We start from the raw sequence: 19,326 nt of genomic DNA, 5'->3' as shown, positions 1-19,326 counted from the left end.
AGGGGGGGGGGGGGGAGATAGGTGGAACTCCCGTCTCCCCTTGGTCCAGTGTCTCCAGTTTGCATTTCCTCTTCTGTTGAGGATGCTCCTACAGATCTGACAGGATGGGCAACAGATACTCCTAGGGGTTTTAGCCTGGCAGAGGAAGTCCTGGTTGCCCTACTCTGGGGACATTGGAACGTGTCTTGAATTATTTCTTTGAACTGTTCTGACCACATAAATGGTTCTTTCTCCATTGTCTCTTTGCCACTTGTGCTTGAGCTTGCTGGTAAGTAAGAGAGTGTCTCAAAAAGTACTCTGATCTGTGCCCCATTAGGTCCCACATCAATGGTGCCAGGTTAGAAACAGAAAAGTCACAACTATTTAAAGAAAATATCACTTCACAGGGTTTCAAGGGAAAGTGCCCATCCTCCTGTGGCCAAGCTCCACAAATGTGATTTCACTGGGTTGCAAAACAAATTGTTAGGGCAAACAAGTGATGGCTGCAAGAGTCAGCCTCCAGGCTCAACTTTGGAGCCACCTAGAAAAAGAGGGGCAAACAACATGAAATGTTATGGAAATAAATGACCATATATTATAATAAAACACTGGCACTTTATTAAGGATACACTGAAGTAGCCAAGTCAACACAGCATTGCTTCTTGCTATATACATACACTTCAACCTCCTAAGTGCTAAAAGGGCAATATAAATAAATTCCCAAAATAAAAATAAACAGATACATTTAAAAATTAGTTTATCCTAGATTAAAAAAAACACAGTGGTCACTATAGATAGTGTCCTGTTCCCTGTTAGAACTATTCATTGTGCTAAAGTAAAACATCAGGTCCAAAGTGTGAATAGGTTTTTGGACTTAAAGTGGATTAAGAAACAAAGCACATAACTTATGGAGGTGATACATTTGGTCTTTTGTGACATTCAGTAGCCCCTGTTCATTTATGTAATGAAACCGATGGCTCATTGTGGCTGGACACATCAAGTATAAAACGGAGGCTCGAGAATGCATTACAAATTGTGACTTATTCTGTACTGAACAATAATACTAGGCTGGTTTCAACACCAGTACAATGAGTGTTCATCCCATCAAAGATGCCGGAATACCCAATAATTTAAAGGCTTCCATTCAATCATGTGAAATTAACATGTCCAGTTCTTTGACAGTGTTGAAGCTACTGCAACAGGTAGAATAAACCTACTCAGATAAATGTTGTTAACTGTAACTGACCAAGAGAAGCTTCTCTCTGCAAGGGTTGGACTGTCCCCATTTCATCATTTTTGAAACAATAACCTGCACAGGGTGGTGATTTTAGAATTGAAACTATGCATGTGCATGGTTTTGGAATGGTAATATGCTTGGGGTGATTTTCTGATTGGCAAATCTACACAAGGATTAGTTTGAATAGTAACCTCTTTAAAATAATGACTTTGGAACGATAACCTGTGTAAAAGATTGACTCGAATGATAACCTGTATAAAATAATGATTTTGTAATATGAATCTGTAAAAAAAGAATGGGATGCTGTCCCATGTATGGGAAAGACTCTGAACTATTACCTGTGTGCATAGTAGGTTTTGGAATGGTAATCTGTATGAGGCTGATTTTGGAATAGTAACTTGTGTCAGGGGGTGTGCTGGGATCACAAGATGAGTCTGGGGGATGATTTGGAAAGGATATCACTGAATAATATTCTGTGTATGAGTTGACACTGGAATAGCAATGTGTGTACAAGGATTTAACACGTGGGCACTCATTTGCACATTTTGCTTTAGCTAGGGAATCGGAACACATTTGTCGTTGCAGATGTTATGTAATTCGATATTGTCATACTAGTACTGGAAAGCCTTCGAATTAGATTACTACTACCCTAGCTGCACCTCCTTCACATTTGGCAAGACAAAGAATGCGACTACCTTTGTCTTTTGTTTGCCTGATCAGCAGTGTTCAGGCTCTTCCTGTTCCTGTACACCAAGAGCTGTTATTTCTTAGTAAAGACCATATAGCGCATGACGTCCGCGTCATCCTCAATGCTCTTATGATTTTCATTGAAAACTATTAGGCAAAGGAATATCAATGTAACTTTCCATGAATATTTCAAATTATGCACACATCAGCTTTGGTGACAAGGTGTGTCAATGTCCATGACAAGAGGCGCGGCGAGTCGAAGATAAGCAAATGTTTGCCGCAGCATACTTCTCTAGATCAATCCATGACAGTTCTTCAGTTACATCCCGCGTAGCTTCATAAAAGATAAAGCTTCAGTCCCATCACGACATTCCAAAGTTATGATAATTGCAACATCTGTCACTTCACATTTTGTTTTTATCGCAGTTGGAAGATCTTCACCTACATGACGTGTGTCGAGAGTGCAAACCAGCCTTCTTCCCCATGGTGTGTGCCCTGTAGAAAGAAGAAAATGATTGTCTAGCACAGGTATCCCAGTTCATAAATAGGACAATTCCTACATGACACAATACAGTAATGAACAATGCTCCAAGAATTACCCCCTGTCCCCCAATATGAAGCAATAAAGTGGATCAATTTACTACTAGGGATAAGAGAAAGAACATTTATCAACCAGGACATACAAGTCTATTGAAGTCCACGTTTATGGATGTGAGAGATGATATCCTACACCCTCTGACCTTCAGGCTGGTCTTAGAACTGGTTGGCTGTCAGATACGTCGCTGATGTGCTTGCGTCGTCTGGGACAACACAGGGCCCAGATCATTGGCCATGTGTCAGGTGCTATATCGCTTGGTTGAGAGGTTTTGGAAAGAATCCTGGGGGAGTCCTGCAGCCAACAATCACAAACGTCTATCGTACCGACCTCCAGTGAGTTGATCACTGCTTTGACTATGAAGAAGGACTGAAGGTGAGATCTTTTGTATATTTACAATTTGATAGAGTGGTACAGTGGCTGTGATGGTGATGAAAACCCCCAGGTGTTTGGATGGGTTAAAGAGAATACCGAGGTTTCAGGCGGAAGAGGTCAAGCTAATTGGGGAGATTTATCATCTGCACATTCCAACTTTTGGGGCACTAACCTGGAGAAGGTCAGTGAAGTGAGAAGCCTCAACCTGCGAGGCCTTAACAAGGAGCAGCTTGGCTGTCCTTTCTTTGGTCGGCTTGGTGTCCATTAATGCACATTTCTTGCATTTGATGGAATCATGGTGGAACCTTAGAACAATAAACAAGTCCTGCAGATCTGAGACAGACGTCTGCGGACATTAGGAGAATAGAAAGGGGTCAAACATATACGTTCTAATGGTAAAATGCTCAAGATTGGAACATTTGTGAAAAACACTGTTGCAGCACAAGAGTGAACTTCTAGATACACATCTAAAGGGCACAGAAAAAATGGAAATGCCCTCAGGGCACAGTGTGACACCTTGCCTGTCTTTGTCAAAGTCCTGTTGGAGTCCAGAGCTGCAAGTGACACTGTGGTGTCACCTAGTGCTGCTTAGAAGCAGCTGTAAACATTACATATCCAGTCTGGCACCTTGAGGTAATTCTAATATGAGGAGTCTAGGGGAAGAAATATACTTTTGAAGTAAAAGTCAAAATCATTACCCAATCGGGAAGAATATGTGACAGGCATGTGTGGTGGAGAAATTAAGCTGAGTCGTTGTACAAGTCATTGCTAGCGAGGACCAAATGAGGCATTGCGTTTTTGTAAGTCGAGGACTGAATGAGGCACCGCATTTTAGTAAGTCAAGGACTTAATGAGGCAATGCGTTTTTGTAAGTCGATAAACGAATGAGGCATTGCGTTTCTGTAAGTCGAGAAACGAATGAGGCATTGCGTTTATGTAAGTCTAGGAACGAATGAGGCATTGCGTTTTTGTAAGTCGAGGACTTAATGAGGAAATGCGTTTTTGTAAGTCGAGGAACGAATGAGGCAATGCGTTTTTGTAAGTCGAGGAACGAATGAGGGATTGCGTTTTTGTAAGTCGCGAAACGAATGAGCATTGCGTTTTTGTAAGTCGAGAAACGAATGTTATATTATGTTATGTTAAAAACACTTATAAAGCGCTCACCCGACGGTTTCATGGCGCTAACGGCAGAAAGAAGAGTTTATGGGAAGCTGAGATTACATGTTATAGGCTTGAGCAAACAAAAGGGTCTTGAGCATCTTTCTAAACTGTCCATATGTTGGGCTCAGTCTAATCTCTACCGGGAGAGAGTTCCAGAACTCCGGGCCTATAACAGCAAAGCGAAGGCCACCTAGCTTTTTGCGCTTAAAAGAGGGTATAGTCAACCGGTTTTGATGACAAGAGCGTAAAGTCCGGGAGGGAATATATCTTTGAATTTTCGCCTAAACGAAAGCCGGACTGCTACCGGAATGAGGCATTGCGTTTTTGTAAGTCGAGAAACAAATGAGGCATTGCGTTTTTGTAAGTTGAGGTTGATGTGGCATCATTCATGATGGTGCAGCCACGGCCATGCACATGCTTGAAGATTTGCTGCGGTCCTGATTTTACCTAATTTACGCAGGAATACCCATGTCTTGGTGCTCATGCATCAGCTATTTGATAAAGTGCAGGGTCGGGTGCAAAGCAGAGGGAGAGAAAGAGTGCAGAGGACAGTATGGACTAAATGCATGGTTCAGGACATTACTGAAGCAGGCGCGAGCCTATGGGCAGTAGTGGTTTCCCCCGATCTCCTTGCGGCGCTTCTTGGGATGACCGGTCGACTCAAGGAAGGCAGCAGCATCAAATTCACTCGCTGCTCCTTCCCCTTTCAAACGCTTCGCACTCTCCGAAGACAGCGTGCATGCGCTCGCCAGCGGGTCTCTTTTCGGCTCCAGCCCTGCCTGCACCCCTCTTCCTGGGAAGATCCTCTGGTGGCTCTTAAATTAGAGTGGCTGCAACAATAATTTAACTCTTTGACACCTCTGGGGCTAGAATATTTATTGAAGGCAGGCATTATTCTGTGGGTACAAATTCCCACACCCTTTTTTATTTGGTGCATCATCCAGCCCTCAAGCTTTGTCTGTTCACAGATATACAGCCAAATATCTGGTCTCTTAGTGCTTGTGCACCCACATATATCTATATATTAGTTTACATTTACCTGCAGCAGGAGTGAGGTCTGGCCTGTATCTGACTCTAGGGAAGCACTTAGTGGGGACTTAAACTGATTCTTCTTAATGTGTTCAGACATGATGTCTCAGTCAAATCCTGCTGAATTACCTGTGAATCTTGTAGGAGAGTAGGGTCTGCAATCCTATGATCACCCCAGATTTTTGCTTTTTGCTTCACTGGTTTACGACTTTCCCTGGCTGTGGGCCTGCTAATCAGACCCACAGCCTAGCTGTTCTCTCTACTCCAAATTGTACCCAGGTACTGAATTGGCACTGGGCCCTCTCTTGTGTCCCTGTAACCAGGGCAGAGGTGTACCCAGAAGTCTCCCAGGGGCTGCAGCATGTATTATGCCACCCCTGGGTTGACTAACTAAATCAGACACAACTGGCTGCTTGACAGCAGGGGCAAGGTGGTGTACACACCCTTTGCTTTAGATATAGTATTCCTATATCTAACCCTAAAATGGACACATATATTCCTATCAGTCACTCCTATGGCAGGCCTTAACAATCCTGAAGGCAGAGTGCTTGGAATAATGTGAAATGGTGCTCTGGCATGAGCTGAGCCCGTTTGCAGCTTGCGGAACCAAGTCCTAATAGCTGTTCTATGATAACGCTATACCATATACTCTTAAGTGCATTATGTACCTCGCGGTCATATGCTAACTTTGGTATAGCATTATCAAAGCATGTCGAGTAAGGTGTCATACGAATTGGGATACTAACCCCTCGCCAATTCTGGCGACGGGGTTAGCATTCCACCCTTCTAGAGGGACACGACATGTTGGTAACCTGTAACCCCGGTTAAAGTCAGACATAGCCTCAGCTCCACAAGATGGATGCTGCCACCGAGACACAAGTCTGCCCTCCTGCTGCTGGGAGTCCTCCCAGCGCGGGAGGCAAGGATAAAGGGTTTCCTGCCAGGGGCGGTGCCAGCACCGTCCCAGACAGGATTTTGTGTATCCTAGGTAGGCAGGGCTTTAGAGGAAGGTGACTGCAAGTGGCACCCCGGTGCTCACTGTGCATAGGCCGGCTTGAACCAGTTCCAGGGGCACACCAGCCCCTGAGCTGGGGAAAAGCTCGCCAAAGGAGAGGGGTGTAACCACCCCCCTCCTAGTCCCACCCATAGGGCAGGACTTAGTCGCGTGCCAGCCCCCTTTTGCAGGATAAAGGTAGGAGCAGGCCCCCTTCCAAATTAGATCATCTTTGAATCCTGAACCGACTTTCTACGAAAGGAACTCAAGACTCTTCCTAAGATTTCTCCCTTGTGGCTAAGGAGTAGTCACCCTGCAGCAGCAGGCACCATCCAAGCATCGCGGTCTGCTGTAAGTCTCTCCTCCGGATCAAGACTGCCCAGCTCGACGAGAACCGGCTTCCCTGGCACCTCTGACCTCAACCTGCATCATCAGCCCAGCTGAGATTCGTGGGTGTGACGAGACCTCGAGGGACCGGCCATCTTCAAGACTACACGACGCTTGTCCAGCACGACCACTGAGTGACCCTCGACTGAGTGCTTTGGGGTAAGAGAAGCCCCGACCCTGAGCAGCTCCAGCACCGAAGTTCAGCCCCCTTGCATCCACGAGATCTGCGTGGGGCCCTTCTGCTCTTTGCTGCTCACCGCGTTGTCCAGGTCACTTGGCCGTTGGCTAGTGACCCTCCAGACGACGTCCTACGTTTGTTTCACCACTGGTCTAGCTCCTCTGGACTGGCCCTTGTCTCCTCTTGAAGGGGAACTTCCTAGGACCCTCCTGGTCCACCCCAGACGCCATTTTGTGTCACCGCGTGGGCTTGCCTTAGCCAAGGCTTGTTGCCTCCTTCACCGGATCCAGCATCGCCAGCAGCAGACATCCGACGTGGGACAGCTCGCAGACCTCCAGCCTGGTCGACATCAGCGCCCTGGTCCGTGCAGCAGCAGAATCCAGTGTCACCTCTTCACCTGGCTGAGTGACCTCGTCCGGTGCCACCCTGGTGCCCACCTAATCACTGGCTAGTGATTCAGAACTTGGTCCCCTCTGCTTACAGGTATCCTTCTTCAGCTGATCCAGTCCTTGGATCAGCCCTGGAACATCTTCCCTGGTCGCCTGCCAGCAACTTCCACTTCAGGCTCCTGGTTCGTCAACGAAGAAACCCGACGACATTTGAACCCTATGCAGCCGCAGCCCCTGGGCTAGGTAAAGCGAGTACTCCGGTGCTCCAGCGTAGACCAACTCTCTAAGTGTCTAGATCCACTTTCGTTTTTGACCTACCTAGTCTGGTCCGCCCGAAAACACTAACTTTTGCATTTACTAGGATCCATAGACTTTGTCCCGCCTTACGCGTGAGAGTTCCCACTCTGCACACGACGTCCCTGGGCCTCCTGCTTCTAATCTAAGGGTTCAGCATTGTAGGCCTAGCGTTTCTACAGTCTATGAGAGTAGTACTTACCTGCTAGTAATTTCGCATTCTACTTGTATAGTATATGGTTTTTCGTGCCCCTCGGGCATTTGTGTAAATTGTGCGACTTTAAGTATTTCTTTAAGAGTTTTGTTGTGTGCTTAGCTCCCTGTCTCATAAAGAGCCAGGGTAGTCTTGTTATAAATAAATATACGTTTATTTTCATAACAACTTGTGTGGTGTCCTTTCACTTGGTGTTCAAGGGGTAAATGTGATGGTAAAACAGCTGGCTTAACACGCCCTCTAGAGTTTAGCCTAAAGACTGCACGTGTCCATGCTACTAGGATAGCTGGTCTATCAGGTTGACTTACAACCAAACATCAATAAGGGTTGTTTGGACTGATACATAGTGATCACTAGAATAGTGAGCACTGCATATCAGGCCAACTTCTCACAAATCTGACGCAGGAAAATGTTAGAGCTTTCGTTTTGCTACCTGACAAAGAGGCTGTATCCCAAGCCACTGCAGAACTATACACACACACAGAACTATCACTAAATCTTTAGGTACGGTGGCCATAAAGCTTCAAACCTTTTTGAAGGGATGCCTTGTTCAATTCCTCATGGCGCCCCTGTTCTCCCTGGGGCAGAGACGGGCTCAATACAAAGTAATATCCAAAATGGACGCCTTAGAACATTTGAAAACAGCCTACCTTACTTTAATGTCTTCCCTTCCAGAGGAGGATTTTAAAGGTGGGACCCTGGACAGAGTAGCCTCTATTCAAGATTAAGAGCAACTGGATGGGGCTACAGATGCCTCTGATGAGGAAGACACTAGGTCTTGGTTTTACCTGCCCCTAAGAAAAGAGGCATAGAACATCCTCACTCTTTCCTCTTGGTTTCCTCATCTCAGACCTCATTGCTATGGGATACCTTTGATGCTGAAGATATTGTTCATCAACGTTCCACAACATGGGCGCAGTCGCCTAAGACAGCGGCTTACGTCCCAAGCAGACTTTGTAAATCCTCCCCTAAGGAGGTTTGAAGCCAACCTTGAGCAGAATGTTCCTGACCTTCCTTAGAGGGCAAAGTAGCTATGACCCCTGATATTGATCCTAAATTGTCCACCTTCCTGGGAAAGTTTGTTAAGGACCTTAAGATAGGGATAGATCGTTCCTGGAAAGCATGCCAGGACAAGCTCATGGCTAAAGCCCAAGCCACCTCCCTTGATCCTGATGACTGGCAGGCTGGGCCCAACAGGCCATCTGTTTATTAGGCAATGCTAATTGCACTTTGTCATCAGAGCGCCATCGTTCAATTCTTCTTAAAATGGACACCCAAGCTCTGCAAATTGGCTACAGATGAAGCAGGCTCATCGGCAGATGGACTGCTTTTTGGTGATCCATTGGTAAAGGAGGTGGCGAAATTTGCTAATACCTTCACCTCCCTAGATAATGCCCAGGCAGCTCTAAAAATTTTTTTTCCAGTCTCACCTGTTTGTCTGAGCTGGTCGAGGCCGGTGCCGCACCACCAGTCACCTTCAATATCAAGGCTCCTCCTTTCGTGGATAGATCAGAAGAACGTTCTTGGTATGGAACAACACCAAAATGGGAACCTACTTCTTTCCTTCCCATGCAAGGGGCCCCAGAGGACGATTCAACTGTGGAAATTTCCGTGTAACAACTACCAATATCTCTTTCCAAGGTGAGTCTTCACCATTCTTCCAATGCTGAGTAACGGGAAAGGATTATCTTTTGACGATACTGGAGCTCCATAACCCATGATGCATAGGTTCATCATACAGATCAAGGTTATCAGCTGGAAATCTATGTAACTGCAGTTCAGAGTGTTATTCCCAGCCAACTTAAGTTTCAGTCTCACAAGGTTCACTTCATGGACCAGGAGTTTTCCTCTCTACTACAGAAGCAAGTCATAGCCCCTTGTATTCCTCATCTCACAGGATTTCCACACAACTAGTTTCTCGTGGATAAAAAAAGGTGGAGGCTTCCTCCTGGTAATTAATCTCAAAGAATTCAACACTTGGATCCTTTATCAGCAATTCAAAATGAAAGGGATTCATCTGCTATTAGACCTTCTAAGAGAGGGCAGCAGCATGGTAAGCTTGGACCAAATGTTCCTCCACATCGTCGCTTCTTGAAATTTCAATTGCGGAATCTTACCTACACATTTTTTGGCTATACCCTATAGACTGCCTTAAGCCCCTTGGTGCTTCATCAAACTTCTCAAACAAGTGGTAGAGTTCTTGAGAGCCAGAGGACGACTTTTGCTCACGAATCAGTTGAGTCTCACAATTGGATCCAAATCTGTTCTCTGCGATTATGCAAAAATGGGGCACATGCTAGATGGGCCTGTTTGCAACTCGCCTAACGTTTCAGTTACCATTCTGCTTCAGTTCAGCCAGAACCATTAGCTCTAGCAACAGATGCTTTCTTGCAGAATTGGCCTGGCCTGGGCTGAGCTATGCCTTTCCCTCATTGTCTATGTTGCTGAGAGTTGCCCTGCAGGTCAGACGTCAGACAACAGAATTGATCCTGATCTCTTCTCTTTGGAGGACTCGGAGATGACTTACAACTTTACTGGCACTTTCTCGTAATTGACCTCTCCTATTTCCTTGGTTCTTGACTCTCCTCTTGGACCCTCTCGGGTGTCATCATCCCTGGTTACAACACAGTAGTTGAAGCTAGTAGCATTGAGACTTTCCAGAGATGCTGACAAGTGCCAAGACTTTCGCACAAGGCTCTTGACCTAATCGACAAAGCCTGCACGGATTCCACACATAGGACCCGATTCACAAAGGGTTTGTGTGCTCGTGGTGGAGGCCCTGTAGTCGTTGGGGAGTCTCCAAACTTGGGGCGAAATCCCCGCAATGAAAATTCTCATTGCGGAGATTCCGCTCTGAGTGTGGAGTCTCCCCAACGACTGTGTGGCCTCCGCCACGAGTGCAGAGGCCCTTTGTGAATCAGGCATATAAACATTGCCAAACCGCATGGAAACAATGATCTGGCTGGTGCTAGGACCCGAATTTGGATCCTGTGGTAGCATATGTGATTAATATCACCAATTTCTTGGTTTCCTTGGTCTCGGATGGCCTTTCCTACCAAACCATCAATTCTTACAGATCTGCTATTTAAGCGGATCACCTTCCTGTTGCCAACAAACTTGTGGGAGAACATTCCCTTGTTTCCAAGTTATCTCAGATAGGTACGAGGTTCCGCTCCAGCTCAACCAAAGTATTCTTCTCTTTGGGATGTTTCCGTAGTCCTTCAATCCTGGCCCGACAATTCCATTCTGTCCAGAAAACAACTCTCTGCGAAACTGACGCTCTTACTGTGCCTCGTCTTTTGCAAACAACTCTCTGATGTGCAAGCTCTTGATCTTGCGAGTAGATCTTTTACCCTCAAATGCGTCACTTTCCTGATTTCCAGGTGAACAAAATCAGCAACCAGACATATGGTATTTCCAACACATCTCGGAGACCAGAAGCTCTATATGGTTCAATGTCTACAGAAGTATCAAAAGATGACTGCTTCTTTACAAAGCTCCCCTTCTGGTCCACTATTAATCTCTTTGTTACAACCTCATGCCCTGGTGTCTTGTCCTACATTAACATGCTGGTAAAATGGCTTCTTTCAGAAGAGGGATAGCTCGATCGGCCCAAGGAGCCATAATTTTAAAGTCCTGTGCTGTGGGAATGCGCTTGGAAGAAATTACCCGCATGGTTGTCAGATTCCATGTTTAAAGAATTCTACTATAAGCCAGTAAGTAACCGTTTTTCTATGGTGGTTGATAAGCTTTAAACTTGCATAATCTGAGGTGTGCGGTCCAGATAGAATCGAATGTTTTAGAGCATTTGTGAACAAGAATTTTAAATTCTATTAAGGACACGGAAGCAAAGATTATCCCACCCAGGAATAACTCAATAATTATTGACCTGTTTATGCTGATGATGTAGTTCATACATGCTATTACTGTAATGTAGTACGGATATTTAGTCTTTTATTCCCATTTTCAGATCAAAAGCAAGAATGAAACCGTGACTTATTACCGAAGAAAGGATTTCCACGCAGCAGAAGAGGCAGAGTTAACGCTGTTCACACTGTTTATACACCTACAGGAGTGCGGATCGGATATTAGACATTCTATTATTGCTTATGTAGTTATGTTGGAACCCATGGATTTGCAGTTTTTCTTCTACAACTCTATACTTACTGTGTTCGTTTTTGATGGCTGTCAAAATAAAGCAAAGAAGAGAATGCATAATCTTCGCCTCAGTGCCCTTAATAGAATTGAAAATTCTCACTTACAAATGCTATCAAAGTTTCGATTGCTGCTCTTGTGGAAGAAACTTGGGAGTTGACCGATTAGATCAAAAATTTGGGCCCTCAGAGTCCTACAAAGCTACCACCACAGACTACGGCTTTGCCGACCAAATGAACCCGATCAGCTTCCCTCACTGCAAAGAATTCTCGATTCCCTACCCAGACCAAGGCTGCCCAGTCTCTATGAGAAGGGCTCCAAGGAGAAGTCTTCCTGTCTCCTTATCATGCTCCCTTCCAGTCTCATCCTTCCAGCAGACCATTATAATCTTCAGCAGGAATACACCTCAAAGTGTGCGTGCACAGATGATGAGATAGCTGTTCTGGCCTACATCACACTTCCCAGGTGACTTCTATAGTGCTTTCAATCAAGGACAGGAAGACATGGTCACTAAGACTGATTCAAGGACCATTATGAATACTAACGTGGCCAAACCTACAACAAAGGAATCACCCCCTGGAGCAGGACGCTTTTATAGCTAATTGAGAATGCTGGCCATACCATCTCTAGGCTCAGGACTTAAAAGTATGTAATCATGGTACATGTGGAAGAGTCGAGTCCTCGATCCAATTGCATCATGTAATCTTATTTCTTTTCCTCCTCACCTTGGATATGAAGGTTGACGTGAACATGGAACCATTTCTTGCCAAAATCAGAAAAAAGTACCCCTTTTACATTCTCCAAAGCAGAGCTTACAGCCAAATTAACTTTGCTGTTCTATATTTAATTTTTGTTTTCTGGCCTCACTTCTCATGTAATGCAACATTATGTTTACAGTGTTTCCTTTTGTGCTGAAATCTCGGTTGGACGAATAACAAAATGTATGTTCCCTTGGTCAGAAGGAAAACGGCCAACGGTGGAAGGTGAATAAGATCTTGCTTAGGAAATAAGAATTAGGTCAAGAGGTTTTCCTTGGTCACACAGGTGTCAAGTGTGTGTTGATGAGGGAGTGATCAAAGAAGAGCTGCAAGAACAGCATGTTCATAGCATGTGTGGCTGTAGATACACATGCTCTGCATACTCCTGCCATCTAGTGTTGGACTCAGATATTTGCAAGTTATTTTTCTTCAAGGAAGTGGTTCACGAGGTATAGCGATCCTCATTTGGCTGGTAATGTACATGGGGAACAGACCTATTCTGATCGGCTCCATGTTGGGCGCCCAATTGCACCATTCGCAGGCCTTTTTGACTACTATAACATCCTGCGCCCCTTACCTATCTTGTCCCTTCCCCGCCCCGTCCTACCTCCTGTGTCCGTACGCGTGCCTCCTGGCGCGCAGTTTAGAATGTTGAGGCAATTCTGTTCGGATACCGTTACCTCAACGACATTCCGTATCTAGTATGAAATAAAGCTAGCTGCCCACATGATCTCTCCTGTCGTCCATCATTACAATTAAGCTGGCACGATTACGGGATCAAGAGCCACCATCCAAGGCTGATCACTACAGGCACAGGACGTCCTCATACCCTCCCATCTAGTGTTGTGTGGGACAGACTTCCCCTTTTCGCTCCGCCTCAGCGCGACGCCCATTAACCCCTCAGCCTCACGCCATTTGCCATCACTCATCCCTGTCAGCACGATATGTAAGTAAAGTAGCATTTCTTTCAGCAAAAACTATTTATACGATTGCTCTATTGAAGGAAGCCGTATATCACGCCACAACTCGGTCGGAGAGACCGCCACATACTTGAATCCTACCTGGGGGCTTGCTGCATTTTGTTCCCGTTTCTGCTCCCGCTCTCGACATCGCCGCAACTAGGGGATAAGGACTCCAAGTCCCAGCACTCCCCCTGTGGCGCTCATCACTGACGCCAGCAGGAAGTGAACGGAGGCGCTTGAAAAGCAGAGAGCAACTTCCGCCCTGCGGAACGCGCGCGGGCGCGCGCCGGTCGAAGCCCTGAGGGTCTGTGAATTCTGAACCCGTGGGTTCCATTTTGTGTATGGCAGCCATTTTGTGGTTGCCCTCACATAGGCCGATGATTGTGGCTGAACTAGTCTTTTAAGGACATGTACACCTTAGCTCGAGTTCGTGCTGACTCCTGTTTGACCTGAGTGAACTGACCCTGTTGCCTGAAGCTGACCTTGTTAAACCAGTTCCTGCCCTTTAGCTGATCAAGATTAAGGATCAGAGCACAGGACATCATAAAGTTTTACTGCACACAAACATGCCTTATCCTACTTCTATCTGTTTCTGTTCCTTCTTTTATGGTCTGTTTATGATATGGGTTGTGGTCCTTTTATTATGGGTTTGTCTGGCTTGTGTAAGAAGGAATGTTAGGTATTTTGCATGCTTGCCCCTTACTTGTATGCTGAAGTTTGTAACCCTAAGCATATAAAAGGCCTCTGTTTTCTGTATTCTTCAGACTGCCTCATTCAGTTGCTACGGCTCCTGTGTGACGTAGTTTCACTTAATAAAGATGTCTTTTCATATTGCAGCTTTTGTGCCAAGTTCTTCTTTCTATTAGTAAGTATTCCCTGAGAATGAAGATTACATTTCTTCAAATGGCGCGGCCAACATGGGCCTCATCAGAGAAGTGACTTTCTGTGGGAGTGATCTTGTCAGAAGACTGAAATCTACTGAGGAGAACAGGACGGGACTCTACTACTCTGTGCACAGGAATTCTGGAGATTCTCTGTTTCTGCAGCCCAGTATATTTCTGCTCTTCCTGATTTTGATCCTCCACATGATGTCACTCCTGACTGAGAACCTTTTTGGCGTGAGTATTCTAAAAAAGACCGTTACGTCATGTAGAACTTGACAGTTAGAATTTGGATAACCTTTTGATTAGTAAAAATAAGAAGTACAAGTGGGTCGCTCCCACGACTTTGTTTGGTTTCTTGGTTTTGATTTGGTTATTGCAATTACCAAAGCCGAGGGGTTGGTTTCTTGGTTTTGATTTGGTTATTGCAATTACCAAAGCCGAGGGTCTCGTATATTTGAGAGTATATCGTTTTTGATAACCCCTTGAAGTTTGAAGCTAGATTAGTGAGCTATAAGATGCCTGGTCTTAGCAAATTTAGGACTGTAACTTTGGAACTTTGGAATTAGTGTTGGCCAATTTTGGATTTGTATAGGTTTGTATATGCGAATTGCAATTTGTGTAGAACAGGTAATGAGGAGAATTTTCTCTATTTGGTTTAGTTGAACGGTGCACGTACGAAAAGTACATTAAGCACACATTGATTATAATATTGTATATTTTGCAATATTTTTTGGCATGCCTGTTTAAAAGCTCACATACGAAGAATGTGTGGCTTTATTTGGAAGGCACCATAGTGTGATGTGAAATTAATTAGCCGGCTCTCCTAGAAGGAATACTTAAATAGGTTTAAGTATACAAACATATTTCTTCCTTGGTGATTCTGTAATCCCCAGGGAATTAAAATATGACAAAATACAAACAAGGATCCTTTGTTCTGTGCATTTTTTTTGATATGTAGAACGATTTTTGGTGTTCTGCTAGCCAAAGTAAGTGAATTGAGTGTATTTTCGCTTCTTGGACATACATCAGTCTGTTGGGCTGTTTTTGAAGTCTTTTGGAACACTATTGAGAAGCGTTTCTTGTAAATATGACTTACAACTAGTATTTACAAATGGTTTGGTTTAAGTACAGTCTGTGGGCTGTCCTTTGTTTTTGTTCTGAGTATTGGTTTGTGGGTTAAATGTGTGTTTAAATGTCTATGTGGTTTTCCCATTAGTGCAATTTCTGTAAGTGAATAGCGTTGGCGCTATTTATGAAAGGCATGGCTAAAGCGCGCCGTATTGTGTGTCCTGAGTGCTTCACCCCTTTCTGTAAAAGTCTGAAATAAGGGATGCAGCTTGCTTTTATATGTGGTATTATCAAAAATGATTGGGTTTATTAAAAATAATTATTAAATTATGAAAAGTAATTAATAAAAATAAGTGCTACAACATTTTTTGTTTACTATTCATGAAGCTTAATGCTCATACTGTGACCTCCTAGCATTATAATTTAATTTGAGTTGTGTTGCACTGCATAATGAGGACATTAGCATATGACATCTCACTTAGCGCAGGCGTAAAAAACTCATGTTTCTAAGGATTTACATGAGATATGTCTAATGTCTAATATCTGTAATGTGTAAAGAACATTCTGAGGATGATTAATATGTAACATACTTATAGGATATTTATTTTTAAGAGCCCCAAATATCAAAGTCGAATTTGGGTATTTTTGTCATTATATTAATAGCTTTAAAGTGCTTTTAGGCTTCAGTGAATGCATACATTTAGGTATAATACAAATTTGCAGGCTGTCCTCATTTGGGGTTTGCTTTTAAATGGCCCAGTGAGATTCATTTAAGGTTGATGAAATAAGTACCATTGCAACAAGCATCTGTTCTAAAACTGGTATGTGTGTTATTAGGTTCTGTGAATTATTCACAGTAAATGTTGTTTAATAATCTGGGAATTGAGATAATTTTTAGCGCCTAAAAAGGAGACATTATTTTTCAAAATAGAGTGAATTATTGCAGGTTAGGAGGAATTAGGAACGCCTTTTGCCTTTGTCCGCCTCAGAATGAGCAGAGGGTGGGGGCTAGTAGAGCTGCAGAGGCTTGCTCAAGTCCCGCTGAGGTGTTATCTTTAGTTTCCCTGTAAACAATGGAAGGAGGCGGTCATGTTGACATTTGTGACCTTTTAAATTAGGGCCTTGTCTCTGTGAAATGCAGAATGACCTTGCTAAACAGGCCTCTAAAAGGAAGGGTTTCTGGTTTCTCCACAAAATTAAAGAACTTAATTCCAAAGGGAAAATATGAAAAAGGTTTCTTTGAAAGTCCCAACACATGCTAAATGCTCTGCAGAAATGATATATTTGTATCTCTGCCTCTAAAAAAATAATGTCTGCTAGTTGCTTTTATTTGACCGAAAATGAAGCATTGCATTAAGTCTTAAACAGAAAATAAGACAAAGCTTTTTATTGAAATTTTGAAGGCTACATGCCTAAGTGAGAACGATTTTCCAATTAAGAATTATTTTTTACAGTGGAAATTGTGGCCCAAAGATAACATGGAGTGTCGGTGAAAGAATTTTACTTTCCTAAAGTTAAAATGGCTTAATGTTGCAAGCTGACTGACAAGATGGTAACAGTTAAGTAATGGAAATTTATTTTTGTGTCTGTTCATGTGTATTATGTTTTGTCTTCTGATTAAAAGTTATAATTGATGTCTGTTTGTTATGAGAAATGTCTCTCTTTTGTGTGTTGTGTATTTTTTTTGCTTCTGCCCACAGATCATTCATGGATTGTTCTGGGTGATTTTAAGGCTGACAAGACACATGAGTTTGGTTGGTTAAAAAAGGATGTGTTTTTGCGTAGCCTTTGGGAAGAAATGTTCATGTGGTTTTTTTTGTGTTTTTTTTTAATGTTTGTGTATTTGGTCCTATCCTGAATTGTTCCTGCGGGTCCTGTGTGTCAGAAGAGACATAGTGGGTTGTATTTGACAGCCAAATGTCCACTAAATGGTGATTTGCTGTCAAAAGGAGGGTGAGGATTTTAAACCTGACAAATTAAGCAAGTCCAAATATTGAGTTTTGGGCTGCAGGTTCACAGTGCATTAAGTAAAGGACTTGAAGTGTGTGCGTTGCCGCTCATTTACATATGCTATTGTCTTGTCTATGTTTTTTGTGCTTGATATACAGCAAGTATATCTGATGGCTTGACATGTCCGTTTTGTGCGTTTTTTTGCATGTTTTTTGTTTTATGTTGTTGTTTTTGATACTATTACAAGTTTACCTGTGTTGTGAAGGGATATACATGACGATGTGTATCCTGCAAACAGTTGGGTAGATTTGCTTTGACACTAAATTTCACAGAAAGACAGACAACACTTCATCAGTGTATGTCAAATTTGGCTTTAATGGTATTTGAAGGAAAATAAAAAAGATATACAGAATCAAAGTGTGTCACATGCTGTTAGTCATGTACTGCCCCTCCCCTTAAGGAACAGGCAGCCCTACATTTATGTATCCCGATTGGAGGTAAGGATAAAATTATAGATTTGTGACTCTTGTACATGGTGACCTTATTTCTAGATTACATTAGTCAGTTTTGTTCGGTTTCCTAAGTAGTGTATGGCTTTGTACCATAAAGGAAACAAGGTTTCATTTTTCCCTGAAGAAAGGAACTGGAACATTAGCTGAGATTACCGTATATGGTTTAGCGGCCAGCGGTAGAGCTAACATTTCTGAACTATTTTTGATTTTTTGTTCACTCAAGTAATTTCTTGTTCTTCCTATAGATTTTTCTTTTTCTCCCCTGACCGATGTCACATTGTGCCTAGCGTTTGGGGATTTTAACTGACCTAGTCCCATTTCTCTTTTCCATATTCCTTTCACTAGTCAGCCTTTATTATTGTAGGTGTATTGTTCAGGTTCACACTTCCAGATTGCAGTAATGTACTAGGAACCCCCTATATTATGTATAATTCCCTTTTATATGACCAGACTGGTTTTTAAGAATTTTCTTTAGGCCTACCTCGATGTTTTCCAGTCTGACCGTCACAAGTTTCCACATTTTGATCATTAGCCTGTGTATTGCATAGTGCACTTGATGCACAGTTATTAAAAGGGAGGTATCTACATGTCCCTGATAATCTATCATGTGATTTCTTTTTTGAGATGTTCTAGATAAGGAATTTAGGAACACCTAGACTTAATCATTGAGAGAAAAAAATGTGTTTACCCCATTAGACGATGTCACTATGTGTGAGGACATCCATTTAGATAAAATTCTCATATAGTTATCTACCCTTAGATGGTAGAGGATATGCTCTCACATGGAAACCCAATTGAAGAAATTAGAGGCACTGTTTTGCTTATTGCCTTTGTCTTTGTATTCTATGAGAATGACAGTGTGTTCTAGACCAGAATTGTCTCATGGCGTATGGCCACTCCCTCGCAGATTGCAGGCCACCTGCTTGCAATCCTCTTGTTAAAAACAAACTGTTTTTGTACTAAATTGAAGGAAAATAACAAATGTGTCCCATTTCCTACGTCACTAGGTTCTGCGGGATTAAGTCATAATAACCTGCGGACCTTTGATGAAAAGCTAATTCCCATCAGTGACAGTCTCAGCACCCAGAAAAGCAGCAAGGCTGGACAGTGATCGCCAGAGCGCCATCCATGGTATCTCCAAAGAATCGTACTTGCGCCATCAGACGGCATTGGACATCACAGAACCAGTTTCAGTGCAAAAGAGCGAAAGAGAAGGATTCCAGTTATTTTAAGGTTTTAGTTTTTCACCTGTCATATGCTGGTAACCTCTGACAGTAGGCAGTCCATTGAGCCCCTTGGCCTGAGTTTTGGCCACCCCCCCCTTTTCCTTTGCTCCAACGGAAGTGCAGTGCACCGGAGGATCCAAGATTGCAAAGAGCACTACATTATGGTGCTCATAAAAGAGCAGCCTGAGCGTTCTCCGACACTGAGTAATGAGTGTTGGAGCCTGAGAATGTAGACCCGGATCTGCATAAAATGATTTGTGCCCTTGATCAATGGAGTAATTTCAAAAAGGGG

The 19,326-nt window shown here is 43.4% G+C and overlaps 1 protein-coding gene across 6 annotated transcripts in view; it reads right to left on the bottom strand.

Annotated features, from left to right (window-relative positions):
* Positions 1-1,353: 1,353 nt before the first annotated feature.
* The window catches only part of SPICE1 (spindle and centriole associated protein 1), a 591,766-nt gene continuing 573,793 nt past the window's right edge, over positions 1,354-19,326 (bottom strand). For 4 of the 6 annotated variants that reach the window (XM_078656677.1, XM_078656679.1, XM_078656681.1 and 1 more), the window contains one exon: positions 2,212-2,398. In XM_078656677.1, the coding sequence (XP_078512803.1) occupies positions 2,345-2,398 (54 nt within the window). In that variant the 3' untranslated portion in view covers positions 2,212-2,344. Of the gene's footprint in view, positions 2,399-19,326 lie in introns of all 6 variants that reach the window. The other 2 variants (XM_078656678.1, XR_013599733.1) reach the window with 2 other exon arrangements.

The sequence above is a fragment of the Lissotriton helveticus genome, chromosome 8 (genome assembly GCF_964261635.1).
Source record: "Lissotriton helveticus chromosome 8, aLisHel1.1, whole genome shotgun sequence".
Taxonomy (NCBI): Eukaryota; Metazoa; Chordata; class Amphibia; order Caudata; family Salamandridae; genus Lissotriton; species Lissotriton helveticus.
Note: the sequence above shows the minus strand (reverse complement) of the source record. Positions and strands in the feature narration are given on the sequence as shown.